Source organism: Triturus cristatus, chromosome 11, assembly GCF_964204655.1.
Source record: "Triturus cristatus chromosome 11, aTriCri1.1, whole genome shotgun sequence".
In the NCBI taxonomy this organism is placed as follows: domain Eukaryota; kingdom Metazoa; phylum Chordata; class Amphibia; order Caudata; family Salamandridae; genus Triturus; species Triturus cristatus.
The window spans coordinates 166,779,406-166,802,062 of NC_140594.1; the positions used below are offsets into that span (position 1 = coordinate 166,779,406).

General features: G+C 47.9%; 1 protein-coding gene across 6 annotated transcripts in view; it reads left to right on the forward strand.

The window, feature by feature from the left end:
* KDM2B (lysine demethylase 2B) overlaps nucleotides 1-22,657 on the forward strand; it is a 759,008-nt gene that overhangs the window by 405,915 nt on the left and 330,436 nt on the right. For all 6 annotated transcript variants that reach the window (XM_085636000.1, XM_085636002.1, XM_085636001.1 and 3 more), the window contains exons 12-13: nucleotides 13,220-13,306; nucleotides 22,399-22,446. In XM_085636000.1, coding sequence (XP_085492126.1) covers nucleotides 13,220-13,306; nucleotides 22,399-22,446 — 135 coding nt within the window. The remainder of the gene's footprint in view (nucleotides 1-13,219; nucleotides 13,307-22,398; nucleotides 22,447-22,657) is intronic.

Genomic DNA, 22,657 nt, shown 5'->3' on the forward strand with positions numbered 1-22,657 from the left:
GTATAAGATAGGCTGCTACAAAATGCGCAAAAAGCTCAACTGGTAAATCCCTTGTAATACCACTCAAAAAGAATAAATCTGTGTCATCAGTAACCTTCAAGTAGCTCCATCAATTAAAGACCATACCGGTTCCAAGATTTGCAGATTAACCAGTTGTGTACATTTTACATTTCTTTTAGGCAAGCAGGCTGTCAGCTGTTCCGCCCCTCGCTCTGTTTCACAGCATTTGAAACTCCCTGCCTTACACTTTAGCTGAAGCATTTAAACTATCAGAATTAATTGTCCCGGGACAGTTGTCTTCTCACAAAAAGTAGGGAAAGTGTATATTTGTAGCATGTGCTGACTGCAGATACACATGCTATGCACACTCCTGCCATGTAGTGTTGTTCTCAAGGAAAGTCTTTATGGTCAGTGTCAGGCGTCAAATCCACTCCTCCTCAAGTTATTGCATATGTTCAACTGCTCCTTCGTTTGATAGTTTTTTCCCACCATCGCGCTCGGACGGACTGCGTCGGAGCTCTACAGTTTTGATGCCAATACAGCCTACGGACAAAGATAAATCAGCGATCGAGGATGAAGACCAACACATCTTGGATCCATGTGTTAAACAAACTGGAAAAGACAAATTTCACATCGTTCGCAGCCACACCCGTCGACAATGTTAGTCTCCCGAGGATTGAGGCGAAGAAGAAGGCCTATTCAGGAGATGCCCTTGGTGCAGGGTGAACTACGCATATTCTGATACATACAAGGTCTGTAACCTGTGTTTGTTGCCGTAACAAGAAAGAGCAGGAAAGGGCAGTGTGTAACTGCGTATTCTGATACATACAAGGTCTGTAACCTGTGTTTGTTGCCGTAACAAGAAAGAGCAGCAAAGGGCGGTGTGTAACCGCTTTAAGAACAAAAAGACAGACCCTATGAAGTAGAAGAGCTCGATGACTCGCCCACACAATGGAGATGGAAGCCGACGCGGAATTCTCCCACAACGAATCACACGACGACGGTCAGATAGACGTCGAAGCACTAGTTCAGCAGGGATGTGTCATCTCAAGCCCCCACAACATAGCTTCCGATGAAGATAGTGAGGATGCCGTTGAACATGTAGGTTGGTGACGATGTGCTGCAGACTTTGCTTCCAGAGAAGGGTCCGAAAACAAAACCACGCCATGGGCACTGAGTACTGTCTCTCCACCCCAAAGGAAGAAAATCTTACACCAGCCTCCCCCTCCACTCCAAGGTATGAGACAGAGCTGCGGCTCTGGTCAACACCAAGAGCAAACCTTGGAGCCGAGAAGGAACAACAATGTACTCAATACCCACCGGATAAAGAGGACAAAAGAGAGGGAACAGACATGAGGCAAACATCTGTGCTGAAACCAGCATCGACCTAATGCCAACTAAACACTAACACAAGACCTCAGCATCGGACAAACATCTGGAGTTGAGACATCGATTGCAATTGACACATTCCTCACCGATGTAGATGGACACAAGACAAGGAACACTGTTCGACATTGAAAAAAATCTTGCAGACAACTACAAAGATAGACATCTTCCTCTGCAACATCGTTAAAGATGCCAAATAAGATGGCAAATACATTACAAAAACAACCTCAAACAGAAGAAGAGGGAAATGTTTTTGAAGGTTTGCAAAGAATTATGAAAACAAAACTCAAAGAGGCAAACAAAAGGCAAAGGCAATTATTAAATGACACACAGCCACAACTAAACGGGTAGCAATAGAGCATAGGGCCACAAGTCCCATGCCCATTAGTCAACCTCTGTCCCAACACAAGAATATGGGAGAGAAGAGGAAAACTCGGAGCATGAGCAAGAAAATGAGTATTCAGATTTACAAAGGGATACACAGCATAGCCCAGATCCATGGGATGACTATGATGTCATGCTGCCAGATGCAGACACAGAGCCACCAATACAGAGTATGGCATCACCACCTGTTGATACATTGACCTACCACAGTGTGGTGCAGAGAGCGGCTGAATATCATAATCTGCAAATGCATACAACAGAGGAGGAGACAGACATTTTTTTTTTGTGAACAAATTTTATTAGTCAAACGTACAATCAGCGGAGCTCTGTACCCCAGAGTCATCCGTAGCATCAATGAATCACATCTTGACATTGACCGTTTTTCCATATAATAACAAAAGAAGAATACAGAAGGGCCATGCATATAAAATACGGCCCAATTGAACAAACCCCCCCCAAACCCCTCCCCACCACCCCACACCCCATCGCACCACCAGCCCAACAACATCAGCAGGTATGGTCCAAACTACAGCTCTACGCTCGCCATGAGACATGCCCAATCTACACCATGTCACCAACGCCCCCAGACAAACGAAGAAAACACCGCAAGCCATACAGATCCTATTCTGGAATGGGTTCTAAATCCAATCCCCTGTAGTCCGCCCAGCGCTTCCAGATTTTATAGTGCTTGCGCGGGCAACCTCGTGCTAGAAAAATGGGGGCCTCCAGGCCCATACAGAAATCCAATCCTGCTTTCCACACTGAAACAGAGGGTGCGGCCGTCGCCTTCCAAGTCCTTGCAATGTCACGTTTCGCAATGGTAAAACCCAGGAGCATCAAATGGCGCTTGTAAACATTGCCCCCTATATCATCCATAACGTTCAGGAGTACTAATTTAGAAGATCGAGGGAGATCCCAGCCTAGGACCTCCGAGAGGCACGCCAGCACACCCCGCCAGAACCGAGACAACGCAGTACAATCCCATATGGTATGTAGTAGAGTCTCCTCATCATGCAAGCAGCGAAGGCAATTCGGGAATGCCACCAGACCCGCCCTGTACAGTCTGACCCTAGTAAAGTACACCCTATGCAGGTATTTAAATTGAATGAGATGAAGGCTCACCGCAATGGCCACTCCACGTGGGAAAGCCGAAGCCTCCACCCAATCCTCCTCCTCAAGCGTGCCCACATCCTCCTCCCATGCCACGCGGAGACGCTGTAATGATGGGGAGCAGTGCGTTACCAGAGACTGGTAGATCCTCTATATCTTATGGTCCCGAAGATCCCCTATGAAAATTTTCGCCTCCACCGGACTGAAGTCCGCCAATTCCTCCAGACCCACCAAGCTAGGAGCCAGAGCATGCCGGAACTGCAGGTATTTAAAGAATTGTGTACACGGCATATGAAACTCGTTTTGCAGGTCCTGAAACGACTTCAGGATGGGTCCCCTCATGACATCACCCAGAGTAGAGATCCCAATCACATCCCAGTCATGAAAGCCCGGCAAAGCCGCCAACTGCGGCAGGCGCCCATTTTGCCAAAGCGGCGTCTCGCCCGTCAGGCGATTCCACCAGCCCATCCTCCGCAACGCCTGTCTCCAAACCTGAAACACTAACTGTGTCACGTTCGGCAAGGAACGCCGCAGAGGCGCGGAATAGAGAAGCGTGTGTAGTGAGTGGTCTCCCATCAACCGGCGCTCCAAGGCATATGGTGGGTCTGACCTGTCGCCATACCACCATTCGTTGAGAACTAACACTAATACGAGATAATGTCTGAGGTCGCAAGTCCCCCACAATACGTGGATTTAAAGCAGGTGCGGAGAGCCACCCTAACAACACCCCCACCCCAAAGAAACCGACTCAAGGCCGCGTTGACCTGGCGGAACCAACCCGAGGGGATGGGATACGGATGATTTTGCAGCTGATACAGCAGGCGAGGAAGTGAGACCATTTTGAATATGGCCGACCGGCCATATATGGATAGGGGCATGTGGGACCAAACCCGAAGATCCTCACGCACTCTGTTCCACACCGGCACCAGGTTCCTCTCCCAGGAGACCAACCTCACATCCAATAAAAACACCCCCAAGTACTGCAGCCCTCCACGCACCACCTGCACCGCGGAAGCCCACGCACCCGGGTCGGCCCCTCCACCCAGGACCCACAACGTAGATTTACGCTCATTCATATATAGACCTGTAGTCTCCCCAAACACCTGCATAATGCGCAGCAACCGCGGGCCAGTCCTATCCAATTGAGTAAGAAAGAATAATACATCGTCCGCGTAGAGGGCAATGCGATCCGACAGTCCGTTCGCCCATTCAAGCCCTGACACCTGCGTATCTATGTGAACCCATGCAGCTAGGGGCTCCATTGCCAAGGCAAACAGGTAAGGCGATAGGGGGCACCCCTGCCTGGTGCCCCGACCAATGGAAAAGACCGAGGAGACCGAACCCGCCACGCGTACTGACGCTGTTATGTCCGTATATAGTAGCGTTAAATAGGAAAGAAAACGGGGCCCTAAATTCAGCCGGCGTAAGAGGGCGAATAGATACTCCCAGCTCAATGAATCGAAAGCTCGATCCATATCAGCTAGTAATAGAGCCGCTCGCACCCCCAAACTCTCAGCTGCAGCTATCGCCGCATGGGCCCTGCGAATATTGTGACGGGTTGCCCGCTGAGGCATGAACCCCGCCTGGTCCGGATGAACAATAGTTGAGATGTGGGGATGAAGACGGTTAGCAAGCGCCTTGGCCAGAACTTTAGCCTCGACGTTGAGAAGAGAAACGGGACGGTAGGAGGCATGGTGTTCCGGGGGCCTACCAGGCTTGTGAAAGACCACCACCTCCGCATGTCGCCAATCCCTGGGCAAGCGGCCGGCCTCCCTCGCCTCCTCCACTGCCCTGCAATAATGGGGACCCAGCTGCCGGAAATAGCGTTTGAAGAATTCATTCGGGAAGCCATTGGGACCTGGCGCCTTGCCGGGCAGAAGCTCCTGAAGAGCCGAATTCAACTCGTCTGCCGAAAATGGGCCATCCAGGTCGGCGCGTACCTCGTCCACCAGAGCCCTGGGCGGGAGATCGTCCAGAAATCGGGCAATAGCTTCTGCTGATAGACATTCTTGGGGAGCGTAAAGGCCCGCATAATAGACCGCAAAGCTTTCTGCAATGACTGACGGATCTGACATCGGCTGGCTGTCAGGACCGACCACACCCGGGAGGACCAGAGATCCCGTCTCCCCCTGACACAATCTATGCAAAAGCTTGCTCGACTTGTCTCCCCACTGGTATATCCTGCTGTGGGTAGCCAGCCACGCCTGTCTGGCCTCTTCTAGCAACAGGGACGAATATTCCTGTTGCGCCAACACCAACTGGCGGTGGACCAACCTCCCTCCTCCCTCGTCTCCGCTGCGTGCTTCTAGGTCCAATATGTTTGCTTCTGCCCGAACAAGAGATTCCCTGCGGGCCCTACGAGCCGCCACACAAAAGGAGATGTCAACCCCCCGTAGTGTGGGCTTCATCGCCTCCCACAGGGAAACCGCCGCCGAAACTGTGCCTAGATTTTGCGACAAATAACGGTCTATGGCTTCGCCCATGTGCTCCCTGTACTCTGCCTTTTGGAGATTCCATGTAGAGAAGCGCCACAGGAAAGGACCCCGCGTAAGACCAGCACGCAGTGTAATGGCTACAGGCGAGTGATCAGACAGCCCTCGAGGGAGAATATCTGCCTCTTTCACCCTGCTTGCAGCCCCTTGAGACACGAAGATGTAATCAATGCGAGAGAAGAAGACGTGGATCGCCGAGAGGTAAGTAAACCCCGGCGTCATGCCATGCAACCGACGCCATGGATCATCCCAATTCTGGCCCAGCACGAGGGAATACAGCCTGGTGGGGCCGCGCGCCAACGGGGCCCCGTCAGGCCTCCATCTGTCAACAGCAGCATCCAGCACATCGTTCCAGTCCCCACCAATCACAGCTAGGCCCTCCGGGACATCCGTCCACCCGGTCACAAGTTTCTCCACAAAACCCCAGGACAACGGCGGCGGGGCATAGACACTACCCAAAATCATGGACTCACCCCTCAATGTACCCTGCAGGAAAAGATATCTGCCTGCGCATCACCCCACGTTCTGATGTGGATATAGGGGACTCGTCTGTGAATCAAGACCGCTACCCCCCTCGAGCCCCGCACAAAGCCCGCATGGCACACCTGGGTAAAGCCGAAGCGCTGAAAGCAGAGAATCCTAGTCCCCATAAGGTGTGTCTCTTGTAACATCAGGATATCAGCATTGGCGCGTTTGGCCTGCTTAAGGATAGCGCCACGCTTAATCTTGTCTAGTGCTCTCCTGACATTCCAACTTAGGATACGCAGGGACCCCAAAGAATCTACAGATCTACCCACCGTGGCAGCCATACCAAAACATCAAAGCCGTGCAGGGCCCACATGCCCAGGACATGCCACACAGCGCAACCCTTACCTGCAAGTGGACCGTGTGATGGAAAAACAACACCAATTCCCCTTAACAACCCAACGAACCCCCCCCCCCCCCCCCACCCTGTACCTCGAAAACAATGAAGTACCTGTTGCGGCAGGCAGAGCAGGCATGCCCCAACAGGGGGAACCACCCCTCACCCGCCAATGGATCCCCGAACTACAGTCCATTGTCCCCGTCTGAGATACCCGACAGGATTATCGGCCCTGGATGGGCTCCTCTGCCCCCTACAAGCATTTCTCAGGAATGTGTGCACACACATAAAGACATTAATCAGTCAGCTGGCGCCACATGTTCTACAGCCGAGTCTGTCAGCAACGGAGTATTTCCAGATCTGGACCGTCTTCTGGACCTGGAGCGACGAGACCCCCTCCCCCGACCACCAGGCGCCCTCCGGACCACACCACTCGAGGAGGAGTCTGATTCTCTCCCAGGCGGGGAGTGAGGGCGCAGCCGCACTGTCTCATCCGTCCAACGGAAAACCTCCTCCGGGGAATCAAAAAAGTATGTGCGGGAGCGATAAACCACCCTCAGCCGGGCCGGGTAGACAAGCGCATATGGAAGTTTAAGTTCCCGCAGGTGGGCCTTAGCCGCGAGGAACGACTGCCGCTGTAGCTGGGTCCGTTTGGTATAGTCCGGGAATATCAGGATGCGCGCATTATTGTATTGCAAGGAGTCCTGGTCCCTGGCCAGTTTCAGAATCACGTCCCGATCATGATATTTAAGCAGTTTCGCGATTACTGGCTGCGGCCGAGCCCCCGGGGGAGGCTTCTGCATCAGGGCTCTATGCGCTCGCTCCACCACAAAACATTTAGAAAGGGAGTCGGGTGGAAGCCATCCCTCCAGCCACTGGGCGATGAACCTCTCCATATTTCCAGATTCGCACCCCTCCGGAAAACCAACAAGGCGGAGGTTGTTGCGGCGTGCCCTACCCTCTGCATCTTCCACCGTAGACTCCAAGCCCCGCTGGGCAGTCTCTAGAAATGTGACCCGCTGTTGCAGGGTCGCCACCACATCCTCCACGCCAGAGATACGCGACTCAGTCTCAGTCTCAGTGATGCGTGTCACCGCATTCCGCAAGTCTTGGCGCAACAGCATAAGATCTGATCCCACCGCCCGTATCTTGGCGTCAAGGGCATCTCTAGATTGAGTGATTGCCGCCATGAGGGCAGCATTGTCTGGGACAGTGACCTGTGATCCACCGGCCGCCATTGCCGGGCCCCCAGGACCAGCAAACTTGTCCAGCGTGCTTTGCTTGGAGGGCCCCCCACCATGTTTGTCCCTCGTCATGTTGAGCCAGGTGTATGACAGTGATCCTACTCCCAACAGGCAGGTTCTATCTCCGCACACTCCAGTTGGGTCTCGTGGGCGACACCGGGGCGACCCCTCTGGCTAGTGACGGTCCGCGCAGCGCGTTCTCACTGCCGAAGCGGCCGTCTAGGCACCCCCTCTGCGTGTCACCAGACCTTGTGTGCCACGTGGCACCGCTCCACGCAACCCAGCGGGCGACTGTCGTTGCCCCGCCGCAAACCCCGCAGGCGATGCGTGCTCGACTAAGGCGTCGCACTGGGCCCCACCAAGGCCCAATATCGCAGGATCTCACAGGCCTGGAACCTCAATGGCACCCCCATAGGGCCCCAGGGACGGGCAGGATACACCCCCGGGCCGCCCGCCGACCCCAACGTCTCCACAGAGCACAGTCGCCTCACTGTACCCCCACGCGGTCCGATAGTACCGCCGAACCCCACACAGAGCTGGAGAGAATGAGTGGAGTGGGGGCAGGTATTCAAGCACTGTCAAGCACACTCTGGCCCCGCGGGGGGACGCCTCCACTCACCCCACGTCACCCGGATCACCCCTGCAGCCCGAGTTGGCTGCCGATATCAGGAGCGCTCCACTTCAAAGACCAGAAGCCACCGGAGGCCCCACGCGGAGGAACAGAGGCCCACTCACTGGCCACAATGTGTGCGTCTGCCTCCTCAACCCAGGAGCCCTGTACCAGGCCTGGCTCAGATTCGTCCAAGGTAGGTGAACCACCTCTGGCCGCCAAGCCAGACCAGGATCCCTGGAACTCCTCCTCCAAGGCGATCAGGATAGGGCCGCCACAGTAAACGCCTCTCTGGGCCCCAACTCTCCGCCCGCGGTCCGATCGACCGCCGATCTATGGGGGGGGGGGGTGAAGACCGCCCCACAGGAGCTCTCGCCAGCCAGGCACCTCACCTCGCGACGCCAGCGGGGGCCGCCCTCTCAGCCGTCGCTCCGGAGTTCGCCGGTCGAGTTACACTCGAGACCGCGGCTTACTCACCTCCCACAGGCCTCAGTGTCGATCCGGCCCCGCCGCGGCCGTAGAATACCGCTGCGATCCCCAGCTCACCATCGGCGGGTGTCGCAGCGCCACACCACCTCCAGGCACCACAAGCGAGGGATTTTAGGGACAGAGGAGCAGGATAAATGGAGGATTAATGCAGGGCTGGACGGAGCCTATCTAAAAGACGTCCGCCATGCTGGCTCGCTAAGCCACGCCCCGGAGACAGACATTTTAATGTAAAGTTTATCTAAAACAGAGAGCGCTGTACAATACATACATACCAATGATTGGCTCAATGCTAAAAGCCTCCAAAGAGATTTTTAAAGATCCTTTAAAGTCAAAGGTCCTCACCCCAAGGGGAGGGAGGGAAGGAGAGAACAAAAACACAGCATCACAAGGCAAAGGGGACACTCCATCCCCTGACAAGGAGAGTAAGAATTGATGAAAGAGGGGAGGACCTAGGTGCAGAGGGAAAGCAACTTTCAAATGTAACGATACAATGCACATTGGATAGTGCAGACACTGCGGTCAGAGGAATAAACTTTTCTGTTATGCTATGTAGGCATGCATGGCTCCTCATTTCTGGGTTCAAACCTGAGGTACAACAACACATTCTCAATGTACCATCTGGCAGCAAACACTTATTTGGTCCATAGGTAGATAGTCAATTTGAGAAAATAAAAAAGAACACAGAAACCCCAAAGTCAATGGAAGCCTTGCAGTCCACCAGTCACATTCAGCCTTTTCGCCATTTGCAAAGGGGAGGTACCTCCCACCCAAGAGACCCCAAGCTACAAGAAACAGCAACACCAATACCACCAACACTCAGGAAGAGGTTACTACCTGGTTATGAAGGAAGAGGTCGTGACACGCCCACAAAGCCAACCACAACGAGAAAGCTGTGGCTTGCCAACCTTTTCCCCCTGATCACACATCCCCTGTCATGGGAAGACTACAACAATGCCATCAGCTGTTGCCCAAAGTAACAACAGAACAAAGGGTCTTGGAAATAGTAAGACAGGGATATAGTCTAGAACTCAAGAAACAACCAACCAACATCTCACCAAGAAAACACAAACTCAATCCACAGCACCTACATCTGCTAAAAAAAGAAGTAAAAGTGCTAATACAAAAAGGGGCTATAGAACCAGTTCCACACATACACCAAGGATAGGAGTATACTCCCTATACGTCCTAATCCCCAAAAAGGACGAAACTCTCCTCCACATTCTAGACTTGCGTCTGCTAAACCAATACATCCTATCAGAACACTTTCATATGGTGACATTATGGAAGTTGACTTCATGACTGCATTAGATCTGAAGGACACATACTTTCATATCCTGATCCATCCGGCACACCGCCGTTACCTACGGTTTGTGGTAAGTAGACGTCACTATCAGTTCAAGGTACAACCCTTCGGTGTAACAGCCCCGCGCGTGTTTACCAAATGTCTAGCAGTAGTAGCTGCACACCTAAGGAGGGAAAACATACATGTCTTCCCTTACCTAGACGATTGACTGATCAAAAGTTCCAGCAAACAATAATTTCTACCCGATGCACAGACTACAATCAACCTTATGCACAAACTAGGATTCACAATAAATTAACAAATACTCATCTGCAACCGCTCCAAATACAACCGTACCTTGAAGCAATACTCAATTCAGAAACAGCGAAAGCATACCCCAATTTTCACAGCGTTCTCAATCTCCAGAACCGACTGGCTCTTTTTCAGCCACATCATCACCTAATAGGCAAAGCGGTGATGTGTCTATTCGGGCAAGCTGGATTCTTGCAATGCGATAGTACCACATGCCAGACTACATATGAGGCCCCTTCAAGAGTGCTTAGCATCACAATGGTCACAAGCAGATAGCAACATGGAGGTTCTAGTGTTGGTTTCACCCAAGGGCCGTCAGGCACTACAATGGTGGAACATACAACAGGGGAGAGCCTAGAATTTGGATACCTTCAATTACTGGCAGAATATAAGGACATTCTCAACGAAGCTCGAAGACCATCAACAAAGGTGTGCTATGCAACCAAATGGAAAAGTTTTGTTCACTACTATGCTGTGAACTAAATAAACCCTTCTTCACAAACAGAAAAACAACTAATATGCTATTTGTTACATCTGCAAAAAGCACATTTAGCATACACATCTATACGACTACATCTAGCAGCTATCGCTGCTTACCTTCCAAAGTAGGAAGCATCACTCTCTTTTTTTGTATTCCAGTCCTAAAGGCTTTTATGGAAGAGCTTCAAAAAGTAATTCCACCATGTACATCCCCTGAACCGTCATGGAACTTTAGCATTGTTAATGTTTACACCTTTTGAGCCAATGCACAAATGCAAAATACAGTTTCTAACATGGAATGTAACATTTCTTGTTGCAGTTACATCACTACGCAGAGTATGAGAAATACATGCACTCACAATAGAAAAACCTTACTTCCAAGTTTTCCAAGGCAGATTTTGATTACGCACAAACCTCAAGTTCCTGCCAAAGGTCGTATCAACTTTCCACCTAAATCAGACATTAAACTTTCCAGTATTCTTTCCAAAACCTGAAACTGTTGCAGAAGAGTGTTGCATACATTAGATGCCAAAAGTGACTTCATGTACTATATAGAAAGAACAAAAATAATTCAGAAAAACACACTTATTTGTTGTGTATTCAAACCTCAGAAAGGGTAATCCAATATCAAATGCCGGAATGGCAAAATGGATAGTAAAATGTATACAAATTTGTTACACCAAAGCGAAACGAACATTACCAACAATGCCAAGGGCACATCCTATAAGGAAGAAAGCCACATCAGTGGCATTTTTAAATAACATCCCACTAGCAGACATGTGCAGTCGAACCCAAACTCTTAACCAAGCACTATTGTCTGGATGTACAAGCCTACCAACAAGCTTTAGTGGTACAAACGATTCTCAGAACATTATTTCAGACAAAGGCACCATCTCCTGTCTAAAGCCACAGTGAGAGGAGTACCGGTTTACAGTCTATGTATAGCATGTGTATCTGCAGCCAACACTTGCTATGAATAGAGTATGTTACCCTGTAACCATCTCTTCGTAGCGTGTAGTGCTGAAGATTCAAATGCACCCTCCTGCCTCACTGACAGGTAATAAATGGCGGCATAAGTACACAATAATATACAGTATGTGCAACAGCTTACAGCTAACTCAGAAGACTAGATCCTCACTTCCCTTACACCAGGGAAAACACTAGAATTTAACAAAGGAGCCTTTTAATATGCACAATACCTCGAGGAGGAGTGGCTGTGACACATGATATCTAACATATTTCCTCTGAAACTGCAACTTGCAGAATCTGAGCCCAACACTAGATGGCAAGAGTGTGCATAGCATATGAATCTTCAACACTTCACGGTACTAATAGATGCTTACAGGGTAAGTAACATACTACTTCTTAAACTAAAAAGGTATGGGTATGTCGTGTCACTCAGATCCCACCCACTGACCCAGTTACAGTAAATGCGCTGTTTATTGGATAGGTGCAAAGTTGCACTTACACCGTGAACAGTGCATTAGTAAAAGGCCGACTGCCTGTTTGAAGTCACCAGTCTGCCTTTCACTGCAGGCAGAAAGCCAGCTTCAGTTAGAAACAGTGGCAGGTTTCTTGAGACACACATGACCCTCTCCCAAGGGTCGCCCTGGGGGGCACACTGATCTGCACCACCTTCTATGTCGTGCTTATTCTCTGTGCTTACAAACGGTTCCTTTGCAATTGCATCTGTAATATGCAGCGGCGTAATAATGGGTTCAGGCAAATGAACTAACACGCTATTATGATTGCGCTTATGCATATCTTGTGTGATCTACATTACACAAGGGGATACACAGGCGTCTGCTGCCCTTCAGTAATACCAAAGTGCCCTGCGAGTACAAACAATAGACACACACTTGTTGCGCCACAGGTACTCAGTATAATATTGCCTGATCCCCTCAAATAACTACTGTTGGCCCACTTTCATAAATTTGCCACTGCATACAATTAATTAGGAGTATTGGATTTACACCTGCAAGGTGCTTTCTTGTGAAGACCTTCAATTATTGGACATAAACGTGCTCCTTTGACATTTCAGATTTATTTGATAATATTCCTTGTTGAGACAATTCTTTGCAATTCATTTTAGATCTTCTCAACCTATGTGAATGCCTAATAATAAACCTACGAGTAAGGGTGACTGGTATCTCTTGTAGTCTTTAGATCTCCTTCCTGATGACCCGCAGCCTAGGTGGTCTCTTCTGTGTGGCTTATTTCATCTTCTAAGCAAACACTTCAGACTGTGTATCTAAAAGCCATGAGCAGAGGTGAAGGGCAGGGTTTGAATGCTGTGATGAAACAGATGTGCCTGACTTTTTTTCTTTAGTCAATTTTGTGGTGTGGAATTTCAGTCTCTGTAGGGTTACCTGTTGGCCTAAAGGGGAATTAAGTCACTACCTGAGTATGTTGTGCCTGCCAAAAAACTTGGAAAATTACCATTGTTGTCAATGGTATGATTCAGTTACAGAAATGTCTTCTGTACTAAACAAAATGACTTAGTTAGTGATTGAACACAATTTTTAAATAAACACTTTCCAGTGCTAAAACTGTTTTCTCTTGTAACAGACCGTCCTGAAGGAACACAGTGAGGATGACCAGAGTCTAGCTATTTCTGGTATTCCTGTGGTGTCCTGGCCTAAAAAGAGTCCGAAGGTAAAGCTGAGCTGTTTTTACTCTTGCTATGGCACTGGGTTAACTCCAAAGCAATGAAAATTGAAATAAACAAAAGTATCCTACATGCATATCTCTTCACTCTGGTGTTGTGTTCATTCTGTTCAAATGCTAGTGCATGCCTTTATCATATATTGCATGAATTCTCTTTCTTACATACGTTTATAACTTGTCAAACATTATGTATTTCCCATATCCCATTAAAAGCTAGGTTAGTGGGCTTGGTTTAATACTGGGGTGTTCAACATTTACCACTGGGCTTTTCATAATTAGCTGCAATAAGTTATTTCCATTGTATAGGCCACACTGTATTTACTTCAGGCTTAGTATAAATCAAGGAAATTTTGATATTGTATGATAAAGCCTTAAGTACATTTTGTTCATCAGAATATTGCGCATATTCACGGATTTCCACATGATGCTTGACTAAGTATGGTAGTGGTGTGTTGTCAGTTCTTGTCAATATATATTTACAGCTACCACGGCTGGATTGGGAACCTGTCAAACAGCTTGGTCTGCCCCAGCTGGTGGGGGGGGGAGGGGTGGGGGTGTTTGACGGTGCTAGTGGAAAGCACCACTCTTGTCTCACCACTGCTGCTGTTCTTACAGGGGGCCGATATTGCAGTTATGCTGCAAAACTGGCCCCTGGTAACAAACGGCCCCCCAGGGGTCCAAAACTGGCCCCCACGCTGGCTGCCCATCGGGGAAACGCCCGATGCCCGGTATGGTCAGTCCGGCCCTGACAGCTACCCAGGACTGAGCTGTTGTAAAGCTATCAGTAACTTAAAAACTAGGCACACAGATGCTATCCTTTCAGGATTCAGTTGTAGTTCGAACATACTATTCGGCAGCTGAGCTAGTCATCCCGCTTAAGGCATTTATTAGCTAGACCTTAGTTGATGCAATGGATGTTCGGTGAAAAACATTGTGCTTTAGACTATAGGTGGTGTAGGTAGAAACAAGCTTGACTGATTCACAGCTTAACCTCACCTTGATGTTAAGCATACACTTCTTCATATGTTGACTCTTTCATAGATTCACATGCTTGAATTGTTCCCCATCATGAGGCTGAGAATCCCCAGTACTTTTAAAATACCAATAAATAATGTTAAAATGGCCATAGGAACAACAAAAGTGTTAGATACATTGATATGTCGCGAGGTAAATGTATTTTTACGAATGAGCGACCTCTTCCGAAAAGCTGAGCTACTCCAGGAACTGGCAAAATAATAGAGGAACTCAAACGTGAAAAATTGACAGTTTTATGAACTCTAATGAACGGTGTGAATTAATTAGAAAATTAGGGACGAATGATTTTATATTAATGGCAAGTATGCAAATGTAAATGAAAAGTATTTTATGGTAAGTTATACAGCTTTTTAACTTTTGTAAAAAGTAAATTTTATACAGTGAAAAAAGTACAAATTGTTTATGAAGTGAACTTTATGGTTATGAATAACCAAATAAAGGTTTCTTTGACTAACTGGCTGACTGACCGTGTTAGTTCAGTAGCACCTCCACCTATTTTGAAGCAACGCAAACTTCAGCCATTGATGTAGAACTGCTGAGTTTTACTTTCCCCTAGAGACCAACATATTTCAGATTTCCACTGTACCTTGTGTGTAAAGTAGTCCCTGGAAAGAGCGCTCGTCTTTGCAACTTTAAGTTTTAATTTTTCATACCTGATCCCCCCTGGACTACAATCATCCCTAGCTTCAGCTCCAGCCAACTGGGAGTGGTTTTTGGGGTTATTTGCTTGATATTTTCTGGCCCAAAAGAAGATTTCCAACTGCCATCATGGCAGATAAAAAGAGGAGATCTCTCTTCAAATTTTGCTCAGCCTACGGGACAGAAGAATTTACACAAATGAGCTGTGGTTACAGTGCATTCATTGTCTAAATGTGTCCCTTTAGCCTTCTCATTGAGGCATTGTAAGATGTTTCGAAAACTTTGAAGAACAAGGAACAGAGGCGGGCCCTATATCTCCTTGAAAGATAGAGTATTTCTGCCTCTACAGAGTATACCCCTTTGTCTGGGGATGCTGTGCGAAATGTTCTTCCAAGCACTTCCACCAAGTTGGTGCATAAAAGGAAACATTTTGTGTTAACATAGCTGAAGTTCACCACAGAATCACACACTTTTGTCTATTTGAAAGGAAAAAGAAAGTACTTTTCAGAGAAAGCAACAAAAAAAGACTGAGGACCAACCTACCGTGGCTATGGAGGAGAGAGTCTCTTTTGTTATGGTGGTGAGAAGGGTGACTGAGGTCCTGGTCCTTATCCTACCCTCTGTGCCAGTGAAGACAAACGCTGTGACAGAGGTGCTTCAGCTGGGACTGACCCCTCAGAACCGCTTCTCCCATTTAATTAAGCCCTCATGGATGTCCTGCTTAGAACTTGGTCCAAACAATGCACAGGGGCTTCTGTGAACAGGAAGATTTCCCACTGCCCTGCCCCAGGGGACACCAATTTCTTCACGCAACACCCTACCCCTGGTGGTCCAATCTTCCACCTCTTGTGTAAATACTTGCACTTTCCCTACCACTTAACCGGATAGGGGTCCAAAAGGCTGGACATCTTAGGGAAGAAAATGTTTTCGACCATCAGCTGGGCACTGTGGCCCGTTAACCCCTCGTGCCTTTTGGGCTGTTACTCCCATGCGTGTGGGATTTTTTTGCACAGATCCTGCTCATGGTCCTGGAGGAGGACCGGGTCCTACTTTCCCAAGCTTTTACAGACAGAAGAGATGCAGCCAAGTTCATTATCCGATGTGGTCTGGACATGACCGACTCGCTGGGCAGAGCGGATTCACGTTGTTGGCGCCAAGCCTGCCAGAGAACAACTGGCTTTTCAGGCGATGTCCAACCCTTGCATCTGGACATGCCCTTTGATGGCTCCCGTCTTTTCGGAGATAAGGCGGATTCAGCGCTGGTGCGCTTCAAGAATAGCAGGGCTACAGTCAGGTCCTTGGGCCTTTCCATGGCCCCTTGCTAACTCCAGTCCATTTTTCTCTCCTTTCGTGGTCATAGAAGAGGTCTCCAGCCACATCCTTACCCACCCAGCCACCAAGGCGCGCAAACTTCCCAGCCTCTGTGTGGCCAAGGACACGGTACCCACAAACCCTGTGCGTCGGGCAGCTAGAGATCGGGCCAGAAACCACCCACTGGCAGCTGCAGCCTCCAAACCCCTTTAATTTGCCCTCTTACCATCAGGGGACCCAGTGGGAGGCAGGATGTGTGATAACCTACCAATTGAAGGCCAATAACTTCAGACTGCTTGGTTCTTGAGATTGTGAAACATTCCCTCCACCCATGACACCTACTTGCGACAGGCTGACCTACGACCATTTCTCCTTACTCCGTCAGGAAGTTAGGGTGCTCTTGGCCAAGGGAGCCATAGAGAGGATGCTGATGCAAGAAAGTGTGGTTGTTATTCCGACTACTTTCTGGTGCCCAAGAAAGACAGAGGCCTAGATCTTCACCCTCTCAATTTCTTCCTCAAAAAAGAGAAATTCAAAATGCTCACACTCGCTCAAGTCCTGGCTGCCCCAGACCCGGGAGACTGGATAGTAGTGTTGGAATTGCAGGACTCATATTCATACTCAAAATCCCACTGTAACTGTTTCACTTCTTGATGCTCAGTACTGACGGCTACAGGATCAGAACCCAGAACCCATTCTTGCCATTGCCAAAAATTCCAGCTCCAAGCCTAGTGCGGCCCGCTCTAAGACCACCAACCGTCAGTGCCCTTTCCCTTTGCCCATTTTTGCTCAAAAGCCTGTTTTGTCTGGCACCCGTGGTCATTCACCAGGAAAATCTAGTTGCTGAGGTTCCAGCTTCATTACATGGATCTTCCCACAGGAGGACAACTTCTGTTACCACAATTCCACCACAACACCATGACCACTCTCTGTTGTCCCCCAATTCATGGTGTTAGCAAAGGATTTGGAACATTCTTTTGTGGAACTTAGGCGGACTTAAATCTAAGCTGGCAGATCCAGACTTGGGGACTTTCATTGACACGTATGATATCTGCATGTTCCAATAGACATGATGTGTGGACCAGTGTACATGTCTGGATTTGCCACCTTTTTCTGTCCGCATCTTCAGGTGGAAGGGGTCTGCCTGCTGGAGGCTTGATTGTGTGGTTTAAAAATTCGTAAGCTCTCCACATTATGATGCTTGATACAAATTCTCCAGATGTTATGGGGCAGTTCTTTGCTGGGGGTCGAACTCCTTGGTATGTTTTTAACGTTTACATCAGGCCCAGTGGGGTAAACAGAATATCTCATACTCTGGGCATTCTAGAAAAATCCTAAGTTTCCCTCCAACAAAATGACAGCCTGATCATTGCTGGAGACCTCAATGTCACTTTTGAACCCTTCAGCCTGAGCCCTCTAAAATTACTGAAGACAAAGATGCAGCTTGGGGTGTCCCTCAGCTAGATTTGGGCCCTACTACAAGATGCTCTACCATTGCTCTCCAACTGATGAGCCTAACCCTTCACTTTGGTCTCAGGGCTTGTAACGGTAAGTCCCGTTCGGAACTTAGTGGTGCCCACACTTTCAAGCATGTATCAGAAAAGAGCCGTATCGATTACATATTCCTGTCCCTCCTGCTATGGCCATCCCTCATAGATATGATAGTTGTCGAGCGCAAGACCGTGACCACAATGATCTCCACCTATCCCTAAGTAAGGAAAAATCTACTGCTTCTCCGAACTCTGGGCTTGCCCTATCAATCTCAAATAACAAGATGGCTCTAAAATGGGGAGCTGTTTGTAAGGACCCAAAAGTGATGGCCCACATATATGAACAGGTGGCTAATGCCCTGGATACACTAAACACTGTAGGGCCATCAAGTACAGATCATAATTCCATTGCTACATCGCATGAAAGTCTTTTTAGCTCCATTAAAGCCTTCATTAGTAAAGGCGTCCTCAAAACCCAAAAGGTCTAAACCCACTGTACCTGGTTCAATTCCAGTTGCAGGAACTCCAGATGTAGCCTTATACAAAGTTTAAAAAATGGAAATAGGCAAAAAATTGTTACCGCCAGGAAGGAGTGTAAAGCGGCACTTCATCAGGCAAAGATTTTTGGGAAGAGACGTGGGAAGACTTAGTAGCTGCAGTTAGGGCAAAGGATGTTAAAGATTTCTGTTGAATCGTGACTCACGACAGGTAGAATGCCACTACCAGTGTTGATTATAATTACAGCCACAGACCTGAGTGGACCATTTTCAAACAATGTACGCAGCTAAGACCAACCCGAAGTATGCGCATTTAAGAAATGTACTTCCATTAGTTGAAGGTCCTTCCATCTTAAAGATGTATTGGCGGCGCTAATGTCACTACCAGCACATAAAGCTCCTGTAGGAAGCAGGCTCTGTATATGCTATACCAAAGTAAGGTATGGTGTGTACAGAGTCCCCAAAGGCTTAAAGAGGTAAAAGTAGATAACACCTTACTCTCTATTTGTGGTAGTGTGGGCGAGCAGTAAGACTTTATCAGTCGATAGTGTTAAGCATTTATTGTACACACTCGGGCAAGAAATGATGTCACACCCTCAAAGACTGAACTCAGACCAGTTGCTGGGAGCAGTAAAGGCAGGGTCCGCTAACAAAAGCGGCAAGCTTTTGAAGCCTTCCCTTCGTGGACCCTGCCCATCCTGGGGGAGGCCTCTGACCGGGATGTGCTTTGTTTCAGGACCCCGAGAGCGGGAGGCTCTCGACCCAGGGGTCCAGTAACATGTCTGGGGGTGGCAGCTAACGAGCAGCCACTCAGCCAAAACACTAAAGTTAGGTTGTTTTTCAGGGGGCATCTCTAAGATGACCTCAGAGTGCATTTGGTATTAAATCCAACACTGGCATCAGTGTTGGTTTAATGGGCTGAGAAGTTTGATACCAAACTTCTCAGCCTTCAGTAAAGCCATCATAGAGCTGTGGAGTTTGGGTGCCAAACTCCCAGCCCATGGTTTAAAATGGCTGTACTTGGTGTCAAAGGGTGAAACAAACGGTGTACCAAAGTAGAGGGTGCTCACAATAATAATGGATGGCCTATAGGGGAGATCTTTCAAGTGCTTGAGAGGAGCCTTTCAGCAGGGTGTAAGTGATTTCAGATTATCCATGGTCACATGGGGAATAATCAAGATTTTGGGGAACTGTGCATTGTGAATGATGATGTATCATGTATGTGCTGCTCCACTGCTGAATATATTGTACAATGTTCATTGAAGCATGTTGTTTATGGTTAATAATAAGATGGGGGAAAAATGGCTGTACTGCACTTGCAATACTGGTTAATGGCACAGGTACCGTTAGGGGCCCAGGGCTCATGCCACTGTGCCCTCACCCGTGGTACAGTGCGCCCTGCCTTAGGGCTGTAAGGCCTGCAAGAGAGGTGACTGGCCAATGCCACTGGCAGTGTTTTGGTAGGTTTGGAACACAGGTATGTGTGCCATGTTGACTTAGAGTTTTAGGGTCCCCCCCGGCACCCAGACTGCACTGGCAGTGTGTATGGGTCAGGGGAGGAGGCTTTGAGGGTGGAAAAATATATGCTTCAGTCCTCAGAGACTTTCTCCGGCTACAAGGCCCTTGATGCCCCTGGAAACATTTACCTGGGACTTGTATGTAGGCCAGAGGCGTGCCAATGTGGGAGCAAAGGTACAGTTTTGGGGGAAGAGCACAGGTCCTGGGTACCTGATTAGCAGGAACCCAGGGCACACTTAGTCAAGAAGCATCAAACATCAGGCAAAAAATGGGGGGATCCATGCAAAAAGAGGCACTTTCCTACAGCTTCCAGCCCCGATTCCCTTCCTGGGGATATTTGTAGCTGAAAACCTTTGATCAGGGCCATATATTCCCAGGTACTGTTTCATTCTATACTTGTAGGTGGCCTGACCCCCAGTTCCTGGTTGACTGCAGAGACTGTCCCGATTTATTAAACAAAGGGCCCAAAGAAAATCATGGGAACTATAGGCCCATTAACCTTATCGACACATTGCAGAAACTATTCTGCCATCTCATATTGGACCAAATGCTTGACTGGGCAAAGGACAATTCTGTCTTGTCAGAGCTTCAGGCGGGTTTCAGAAACAGGGTCAGCACTGTGGATCAAATACTCCGTTTATCTGCCCTATATTGGAAAACTGTAACACTAGCCAAGGGCCATCTTTATGTGGTCTTTGTTGATCTGAAGACAGCTTTCGATTCTATCCCCTGGGCCAAACTGTGGGAAGTTCTGGAAAAGATGGGCGTTTTCCATAACATCCCTTCTGTCCTTATCAGGTTGCATGCACTCGACACTGCCAGAGTTTAGTATGGCAACTGCTGTGAGCTCACAGACCCTTTTAAAATTGAAACTGGTGTTCGGTAGGGTTGTGGGCTCCACTTGATTTTCCTCGTAACGATACACCCAAACTTGGCCCTCATAAAATTGCGACGCTACTTTTCACAGATGACACGCTTTTAATCTCCAAGACTCTGCGTGGTCTGAAGGCATGACTTGATCACTTTTTATTTTTCCGTAGCGATCGTGTTCTTGAACTAAACGTCAATAAAACACAAATTATGGCTTTTAATCCATATAAGTCTGCTAGAGCAAGTATTGTGGTCCAGGCGTTGCTTTAGAAAAAGTGCAGGAGTTTGTGTTTTTGGGGGTTTGCCTAAATCACAAAATGAGTTGGTTCTTTCATATCAAGAGATGTTCATTAAAACTCCAACAAGAAGCTGGGGCCGTAGTCAAACTGTGCAAACAGGCCCATGCTTATTCTCTAGAACCAGCTGTGGAGATTTTCAACATCAAAACTCAGCCATGTATAGTGTAGAATTATGGGGACACGCCAAAAGGAATGAACTGGGTAAACCGAAAAAAAGTTTGTGAGGAGCATTCTCAACCTTCCTCAGAGTGCTCCTCACCTCCCCCCAACTGCTGGATCTGGGAATTTTTCCTATAAACCAACTTATCCTGTGTCGCTCTATCTTATACTGGCATAGACTGTGGTCCGTAGATGAACTAGAATCCTATAGATCTGTGATTAGGGCGCTCCTTATTTCTCCTGGTTGTAAGAGGAGTGCTTGGTTCGCTTATATTGAAGCCACATTGTATGAGACAGGCTTGCCTCTGCTCAGGGAAACCCCTGTCACAGCAAAACCAGTCCCTCGCTCCCTGGTCAAAGAACGACTGAAAGAGTTTTTGTGGTTGAGGGATCTGAAAGGTGTAAAAGCGGGTAGTCTCACTGACTATTTTCTAGACATCAAGCTATCCCCTGCATATGAATCTTTTTTAAATATTCTCCCAGGTTCCATGACCCTGCAACTCTTTTAAATAGAGGTACAGGGTCTTGCCGTTAAACATCTTCTGCATAAACTGGGGCATGCAGTATTGTAGCTCTAATGTGTGCCCCGTATGCAAGTCAGCGGAAGAAACGCTGCATCACTTTGCCTTTTTTTTTGCCCAGCCTACGATAGACCATGAAAACAATGGCTGAGGCTGCTGTGTAACCTTTTGGGGTTTCGCCACTATTCCCACGCACAACGCACTTTACAGTCCGACCTGAGAGAGGTAATTGTTGTTGGGGTGTCAAAATATTTGCACGCTGCCTGGATTACTTGCATGCACATTGTCAAGTCCCCAAGCAACGATGCCCAATAGCAAACCATCCTACATTATTTACACTCTAGATGCAACACTTTCTCCCTTGAAATCTCCCCTTTTTACTCTCTATTACACTTGTCATTTCTTTTCTCTAATCTTATTGTGGGATGCGGTTTGATGAAATTGGTGTTTTATGAGATGTTGATGTTATTTATGTGTTTTTCTTTACCTACTTGGACTGTATTTTATGGATCTTTGCATCCGTAATAAACATTTCATACAAGTACCCTCATTTTCTTTAATTTTACCCTTATAGCTTGATTGTACATTTTTCTGATATGTGAACTTGGCACTTTTGGTTAACCCCAGTAAATTGTATCTATGATACTGTGATACTGATTATTGTGGTACGCGAGTTACGAAGAAAAGGTCTTGCTGACTAGTTAATGTTAAGTCCTGATTGCAGTGCACTTTCCTTTTCAGTCTGCAGGATTTGCTGAAGGGAGTCTTCCAAGCCAGTGGCATATAATGGTATGTCATTTATGTATAATATTTTTGTATTTTTTATTGAACCTTTTTGTATGTCATTTTGAGCATGTTTGGTGTGTGGATATGATCCTGGTTATCAGCATAGATACGTAGGCGACACAGGACAGTCCTTATTGAGACTTCTGTCTCTCAAAATGGCAAAAAGGGCAAGCTTTTGAGGGTTAGCTTGTCCTCGATCTTAGAAATATCTTAT